Source organism: Oncorhynchus kisutch, linkage group LG5, assembly GCF_002021735.2.
Source record: "Oncorhynchus kisutch isolate 150728-3 linkage group LG5, Okis_V2, whole genome shotgun sequence".
NCBI lineage: Eukaryota > Metazoa > Chordata > Actinopteri > Salmoniformes > Salmonidae > Oncorhynchus > Oncorhynchus kisutch.
Genome location: NC_034178.2, coordinates 42,150,223 through 42,158,765, shown reverse-complemented (window position 1 = coordinate 42,158,765; position 8,543 = coordinate 42,150,223). Strand labels below are relative to the sequence as shown.

The 8,543-nt window shown below is 41.0% G+C and overlaps 1 protein-coding gene across 1 annotated transcript; it reads left to right on the top strand.

Moving 5' to 3' along the window:
• The first annotated feature begins 209 nt into the window (after nucleotides 1–209).
• LOC109891050 (60S ribosomal protein L22-like) lies at nucleotides 210–5,939 on the top strand. The gene is made up of 4 exons (XM_020483342.2): nucleotides 210–571; nucleotides 1,127–1,243; nucleotides 3,338–3,462; nucleotides 5,753–5,939. Exons 1-4 carry the CDS (start codon nucleotides 476–478, stop codon nucleotides 5,895–5,897), a joined length of 483 nt encoding a protein of 160 aa, XP_020338931.2. The 5' UTR covers nucleotides 210–475; the 3' UTR covers nucleotides 5,898–5,939.
• Nucleotides 5,940–8,543: the final 2,604 nt, after the last annotated feature.

Genomic DNA, 8,543 nt, shown 5'->3' with positions numbered 1-8,543 from the left:
CCCCTAGCCAGCAGCCATTCTGCTCACAGAGTGGGGGACTGGGGATGGGCCAACAGTGCAACCATACTGTCACAGATGACAAAAGGGAAATCAGATATTGTTGCCATGTCAGCAGGGCAAAAATCCCCCCAATATAGAATATTCTCCCCTTAGTTAACCAGGAATCAGGGATTGAATGGGTATCACCACCAACACCTATGCTGCAGTCTCAGAAATATTGAAATGAGGGCAGGCTTTTTGACTCAATTGTAGAGAGAAGCTATTTTCTTTTGGGCAACAACAGGATTTAGAGGATACCTGTAGCCTACATGTGCCTGTTGAAGTTATACTAATTGTCAATAATAATTGTTGAATTGGACTACCCTCAAAATGGTCTGTAGCCGAAGTGTAGAACAATTATTAATCTGTTTTTGCCAAAATACTTATACCTCAAACTGGGCATAGAATATCTCCTGGATTAATCTATCACAGATTCATGTATTTCATGTATTTATGTAGACCGGATATAGGATTTAGCAAACCCTGCCTCTTCCTTTCTGGACAAGAATCGCCGGCCAACATGGCTCCGATTGTGAGTACTCACGTTGAAATAGGTTGTATAGCTAAGTATATCACTTTTTGTCTGTCGTTTATTGTAGTTAATGTTCACATAATAAATCCACATTGAACTGTGTTTCCAAAGAAGAATTGTAGCACCAATCGATTGCTTTGTTTACCAGTTGGGCCTGCATCCATTGAACCACGTTGTAGCAATTTAGCTATAGTAGCTAACACAGCTAGCGAGTTGGCAAATGCTAGTAGTAACCGTGAACGATGGGTGGCTAGCCAGCGGGAAATACACTAGCTAGAAGTTAGCGTGCTAATTATAGTCACATTCGTGACCGTTTTAAAATATGTTTAATCAAATGTGTTACCAAATTGATATGCTAAAGTCTAGTCCCATTGTTAGTTTACACACGTCACGACCAAACATTTCCGGACTAGTTTGATAACACAAATCAATCAAGTTAGCTCATTTCAAAATAATCTAGCACGTTAGATACTAAAATGACACACCAATGGTGTCCCATTCAGTATGTTTCATGTTGAAGTTAATAACGTTAGACCCTCTGCAATGTCCTGACAGAAGAAGCAGGTCGTCAAAAAGACCAAGACGGGTGGCAAGAAGAAGAAGCAGGCCCTGAAGTTCACCCTGGACTGCACTCACCCAGTGGAGGATGGCATCATGGATGCTGCCAACTTTGTAAGTAGCCTATGTTAGAGAATAAAATGCAATATCCTATTAAATGTCATACTTTATTACTAGACATGTTACATATTTTTTTTAATTAACCTTTATTTAATTAGGCAAGTCAGATAAGAACAAATTCTTATTTAAAATTATGGCCTACCAGAAGGCAAAGGGCCTCCTGCGGGGACGGGTGCTGGGATTAAAAGTAATAATTTTGGACAAATGCATCACGACAAGAGACAACGCTACATAAAGAGAGACATAGGACAGCAACACATGACAACACAGCATGGTAGAAGCACAAAACATGGTACAAACATTATTAGGCACAGACAACAGCACAAAGGGCATGAAGGTAGAGACATCAATACATCACGTGAAGCAGTCACAACTGTCAGTAAGAGTGTCCATGATTGAGTCTTTGAATGAAGAGATGGAGATAAAATGGTCCAGTGAGTTTTTTTGCAGCTCGTTCCAGTCATGAGCTGCAGTGTACCCATTGCCTGTCACATATTAGGCTCTTAGTTCCAGGAGACCTGTACACATGGGCAACCGTCGCTGAAGGCTACATCCCATATCCCCGAAAGCATATTTACCAGCCCTCTGGTTGACCTATTTCTGATCAACTTTTCCAACCACCGAAGACAATTATAATCCGGGATGCCTTACCAGTCTGTATGGGTTATAAGATGTGTGAAAAGAAACATTTATATCCCACTTCCTGAATACACTCTTATCTCCACAAAGGTGAGCTTCCATCTGGGACCTAGTATGGAGTGAGTGAACTTCGTAACATTTTAATTTAAATGTTTGTTTTAGCATAGTTTAAACATTTTATAACCCTTACCGACTGATAAGGTATTATAGATTTGCCTTCAGTGGGGAGGAACGTTTCTCGGAAATGGGTAAGCTATGTTTTCTAGGCTTGGGCAGTATACTGTATATACGGGATAGTTTTTCAATACCATTGAAACTTGAGCTTTTCTATACGTTTTAATATTTTCAGCTATTTAACTAAATACCTGCCGTCAACTTGTGCAATGCGTTAGCAGATTGCCTTATTTCACCTGTTCTATTATTTTACATTCTGAAGCTTAGTTCCCCAGCAAAGTTGAGCCAGTCACGTGTTTGTAAATAACACATCAGGAGAAAGCGGGAGCAGGATCATGGGTCGCGTTTTTATATTGAAAGTCAAGTGTTTTTTTTGTTTTTTTGCTTCGATTGAGTGATCAGGGACATGCAAGTATAGTTTTCCTTCACGGAAAACACATTCCGCATAAAATAGCTTAATTGTCATCAGATGAAAATGAAACAACTGGCAACCACAAGTAAATCAGCTCACAATAAAAAAGCAAGGTCGTCTTTGCAAAAATGATGGATGGCCAGTGACTGTGACCGTAGTCTCGTGTAGCCATATCTCCAAGTGACGTTGTCATGCCTCCTTTGGAGGTCTGTAGAATTTTGTGTAAGTCAACTGCTCGAATGGTCTGCCAGCTTTCAGCGGATGTTACATTTCAAGACCCTCACATGCCTGTAGAAGGGGTGCTGCGTGTAATGTTTGTCACTGTTTTCCGACCGGGTAGGACACATTTTGCAGAGTTGCTAGTTTGCAATGTTGCAGAAAATGGAAGAAAACCTGGATGAAAACGTAATTCTGTTTTGTACTCAATACTTTTATACTCCTGGCCATCCTCACGCACCTATGGCACTAATCTAGTGGGCACCTTTTTAGAGATCTGCACAAGCAAGGGATTTGATTGGTTTAACATTTGAGGTGTTAATGATTTACATGGGGTTTCCACCCCATTGTAGCTACTTTCTGCCATTGAATTCAGGAGGCTTTCCGATTAGGGAAAGCCTGGTTCTAGACTAGGCTACTATAACTATGTGGTTATCGTACATAACTACCTTAATTAAAATTCACAAACTGTAAATTGCTACTAGAGTCGGTAAAATTTAAATGTTTCAAATGTAAATGATATTCAACTTATGGTTCTCATATTGACAGAATATTTGCAGCAGTATGTAGCATTCATTACTGGTAGTATTCAGTTGGGATGGTTCCATATTTGTCCTAAAATCCACCCTTGGCCTCGTCTTCTACAGGAACAGTTCCTGCAGGAGCGCATCAAGGTCAATGGTAAAGCTGGGAACCTGGGTGGTGGCGTGGTGTCCATTGAAAGGAGCAAGAGCAAAATCTCTGTGAATTCTGAGGTGCCATTCTCCAAAAGGTATGTGAATGAAATCTTAATTTAGCTTATGAATTGTCTTTGATGTGGCGAGCAACATCATCTTCCATTTTATGTTGTGTTGTCTAATGGTGGTACTTGGTTTGTGTCCACAGTTATGCATGTATTGCATTTTCACCTGTTTTTGTTAGGAAGGTGGAACTGTCCTTTGCTTTCAGTTGTGTTGTGGTATTGCATTTACGAAGGCAGCAAGGAACATGGCACAAATAGTTATCTGCTCATTGCGGTTTTGCCATCGATGTTGGGCTTTGATTGGCTTTCTGTTGTCTTACCTGATGGACAGTCTAGAGATTATCCCAAGTCTAATTCATTGTTTGAAGGAGTGCTTTAAAGTGATTATTAGTGTTTCACATAAAATACTATCATTAGACATGCAGATGAATATGAGTAGAAAAAGTTAAGAGAACGCACAATGTTTATTTTTGACTTCAGTCAGCTTTATTTCCACAAGGGGATGAGATGCTGTGATCTGATCGAGGTCTCCAAGTAACATGGTTGTTTCCAAGTCACCATGTACCCTCTTAGACATTCATGGATTCTTAAGCATCTTCTGAAGCTATATTTGGGCCTGCATGGCAGGAAATTATGGAACACTAACGACACCCCGCCCTTACGGGCAGTAAATAATTGCCAATTAATAATTTGATTCAGTGCACTATCTTCCCCCCCCCACAATGTTTTATTTGAGCTTTTCAGTCTCTGGACATGCCATTTTATATTTTAACTTGTGTGTGTGTGTGTATATATATATATATATATCTATATAAATAACCCCCAGAATGCGCCGCAGGAGTAGACAGGCACTGTTCAGTTAGCTCCCCATTCACCAGAGCCAGCTACCCAGTCACCAGGGCCACCAGAGTTAGTACTCATATATAAATAAATAAAATGTGTATTTCCCGTGGGATCGTGGCGCTTGCTTTCTCTGAAATGCACTGTTTTAAATCAAATTTCCCCCTCCAGTGTGGGCCTAGTGCTTAATTGATTCATTATGAACCTTTATTTTGTAAGGGTTTGAGGTTTAGATTGGAGGGCATGTTGGGAATAATGGGTCAGGGAGAAAAATACGAAACACAGCTGAATATGAAGTGGCCATTGGTATGTCTCTGGACGGCACTTGTGAGCCTAAAATGAAGAAAATTGGCACAATTGTAGGAGAAAATCCTGTCGTAATTTTGTGCTTAAGCCCCGAATCACACCAAGCAGTGTTAAAAAAATAAAGAAAAAAGTGTTTATTACATTTTTTTTATGCCCGAGAAGGAGCGTGTTTGAAATGGAATGCACAGGACTAAATGAGATAAAACAGACGGGCTGCGAGCATCAACGGCATCCCGTGTGTATAGCTTGTCAAACAATGACGCCAGTCTATTGTTCTTGAGTCTACGTGGCACAATGCTGTTAAAATAACAGGATACATTTTCAGAAAATAAATGTATAGTTGGTCTACTTAGTGCCTTTTAGGCTACTACGAATTTAAGATGATACAACTGTTTATTATGGCTTTTCGTGACAATTATGCTGGTTATGCTACGCGGTCTGTGAATTAACACTCGCAACTCTCGCACACACATTTCACGCCGTTGATGGACATCTCCCCGTGTGAATTTGGCTTTACGGTATTCTAATATAGATGTTGCAGTACAGGCAGGGAAGCAAACGGGGCTCTTTTTAAAACAAGCCTTTTAACATCCATACCCTGGATGTATCCCTGATCCTTTTCTTCTGATATGGATAGGTTCAGTATTTTGAACAGATTCAGTTTGTTGGTCAGGTTTACACAGTTGACTTAAGATGTGAATGCCATTTGACTAGCATTAATGCGTGGTGATTTAGTACATCTAGGCTTTATTTAATAGGGGGGGTCAAGGTTTAAGTTATACATTTACTCTTGTAGATGACTGAAGTGTCTTGGGGTGCCTGACATCTATCTCTAACAGTTGTTGGGGGAGTCTCACATAGAAATGTTAAATTCTTAGGTGGGATCCCTGATTTGTTATGGGGGTGCCAAGACCTGCTCTAAATTGAACACGGAGAGTGCATTTGGGGGGGTGGGGGGGCACATTGCAGATCGAATGGTTAAATATGGAGCTGATGATTTGAGGTTCTGCAAGTTATATTGTCTGTTCTATCTGAACCTTCTGTTATGTTGCACCATCCAGAATAAACCCCAGGCCTAGCCTGAGAACCCCAGGCCTAGCCTGAGAAGTACTCAAAATGTAATGTGATTTTCAATGGTGTTTTAAATTGCTGACACTGCCCTTCTATGCGCCAGGTACTTGAAATACCTGACCAAGAAGTACCTGAAGAAGAACAATCTGAGGGACTGGCTGCGTGTGGTGGCCAACACCAAGGAGAGTTATGAACTGCGATACTTCCAGATCAACCAGGATGAGGAAGAGGAGGAGGACGAAGACTAAATCCATGCTTTCTTTTGTCAATAAAATGTCTAAAGAACAAAAGCCTCTCTCATGGATTTTATTTGCTGATTTTGGACTAAATCTGCATAATGTTTGGAAGTCATTGTGACTACTTTTGTAATGAGCTGGTTAGACTTGAAAACCTGTATTTATAATGTGAGGATGAGTTCTGTGCTTACAAGTTAATGTCATGTGCACAAGTACAGTGAAATGCCATTCTTGCAAAATCTAAACCCAACAATGCAGTAATCAATAACAATGTAGTACTAAAAATAACAAGATGTAGGAGAACACCCATAAAGTAAGCAATCATACTATATACACTTCTGGTACCATATTTACTATGTGTAGGGATACTGGAGTGATAGAGGTAGATATGGGTAAGGTGATTAGGCAACAGGATATGCTAAACAGTACCATCAGCTTATGTGATTGGGTGTGCGTTTTAGTCAGTATAAATACGTGCATATTATGTGTGAGCAAATGGCGTGTGTAGGGCCCTTTTGAGTGTTCGTAGAAACTGTGCAAAAATAAAATGGTCTGTAGCCATTTTGAGCAGTCATGGCTTGTGGATAGAAGCTGTTCAGTAGTCTGTTGGTGTCAGACTTGCAACTTGGTACCGCTTGCTGTGATGAAGTGGAGAGCACAGTCTGTGGCTGGAGTCTAAGGATTTCCTGGCCCTTCATTTCACGCCGCCTGATATAGAGGTCTTGGATGGCAGGGAACTCGGGCCCCAGAGATGTACTGGGACGTCCTCACCACTCTAGGCCCATGTCAAATCTTTACAACCTGAGGGGGAAGAGTCATGTCATGGCTTCCTCACTACTGTGCGTGTGTGTGGATGAGGAACTTGAAGCTCTCCTTTTATACAGGCTTCTTTTTCACTCTTGTCAATTATATATATGTTAGTAATTGTGGGGTAACTACAATGTGATTGATCCATCCTAAGTTTTCTGTCACAGCCATTAAACTATTTTAGTCACGATTGGACTCATGGTGAAGGACACCTGTGTCTTTGTAGTGGTTAGGTATATTGATATACCATCCAAAGTGTTATAACTTCATTCTGCTAAAAGGGATATTCAATGTTTGCTTTTTTTGTGGCCTTTGCAAGGCATTGGAAAACCTCCCTTGTGGTTAAATCTGTGTTTGAAATGAAGTTCTTATCTGAGGGACCTTAAAGATAATTGTATGTGTGGGGCACAGTGATGAGGTAGTCATAAAAAAAATCATTGTTACACACTGAATTCATGCAACGTATGAGACTTAAGCACATTTTTACTCCTCAGTAATACTTATTCATTCGTGACATTTCAGCATTTTATTTTTTATTAATTTGTTAACATTTTGAAAAACAATTCCACTGACATGGGGTATTGTGTGAAAAAATCAATTTAATACAATTTTAAATTCGGGCTGTAAGACAACAAAATGTGGAAAAAGTCAAGGGGCATGAATACTTTCTGAAGGCACTGTAAATGCAGCAAGTGATATTGTGTCTTATAAGGTCCTAAGCGATCAAGGTCCTAAACAATATAACCGGCATCGATAAAAGAGTACTGTGCAGCCGTCTACATCGACCTGGCCAAGGCTTCTTATCGGTAGACTCAATAGCCTTGGTTTATCAAATGACTGCCTCGTCTGGTTCTCCAACTACTTCTCAGATAGAGTTTAGTGTGTCAAATCGGAGGGCCTGTTGTCCGGACCTCTGGCAGAGTCTATTGGGGTGCCACAGGGTTAAATTCTCAGGCCGACTCTTTTCTCTGCATATATCAATGATGTCGCTCTTGCTGCTGGTGATTCTCTGATCCACCTCTACACAGACGACACCATTCTGTATACTTCTGGCCCCTCTTTGGACACTGTTAACTAAACTCCAGACGAGCTCCAATGCCATGCAACACTCCTTCCGTGGCCTCCAACTGCTCTTAAATTCTTGTAAAACTAAATGCATGCTTTTTAACCGATCGCTGCCTGCACCTGCCCACCCGACTAGCATCACTACTCTGGGCGGTTCTGACTTAGAATATGTGGACTACAAATACCTCTGTGTCTGGTTAGAACGTTAACTCTCATTCCAGACTCACATTAAACATCTCCAATCCAAAATTAAATCTAGAATCGGCTTCCTATTTCGCAACAAAGCCCCCTTCACATACTGCTAAACATACCCTCGTAAAACTGACTCTCCTACCGATCCTTGACTTCGGCAATGTCATTTACAAAATAGCCTCCAACACTCTGCGACCTGTATGCTCTCGTTGGCTGGCCCTCGCTTCATATTCGTTGCCAAACCCACTGGCTTCAGGTCATCTATAAGTCTTTGCTATGTAAAGCCCCGCCTTATCTCAGCTCACTGGTCACCATTGCAACACCCACCCGTACCACGCGCTCCAGCAGGTATATTTCACTGCTCATCACCAAAGCCAACTCTGGCCTCCTTTCCATTCAGTTCTCTGCTGCCAATGACTGGAACCAATTGCAAAAATCACTGAAGCTGGAGACTTAAATCTCCCTAACTAAATTTAAGCATCAGCTGTCAGAGCTGCTTACCGATCATTGCACCTGTACACTGCCCACCTGTAAATAGCCCACCCACCCAACTACCTCATCCCCATATTGTTATTTATTTTTTGCTCTTTTGCA

Coding starts and splice junctions, on each gene's coding strand:
- LOC109891050 (XM_020483342.2), top strand. CDS start 476: ATGTATTTCATGTATTTATGTAGACCGGATATAGGATTTAGCAAACCC. Junction 572..1,126: donor CGGCCAACATGGCTCCGATT/GTGAGTACTCAC, acceptor ATGTCCTGACAG/AAGAAGCAGGTCGTCAAAAA. Junction 3,463..5,752: donor GAGGTGCCATTCTCCAAAAG/GTATGTGAATGA, acceptor TCTATGCGCCAG/GTACTTGAAATACCTGACCA.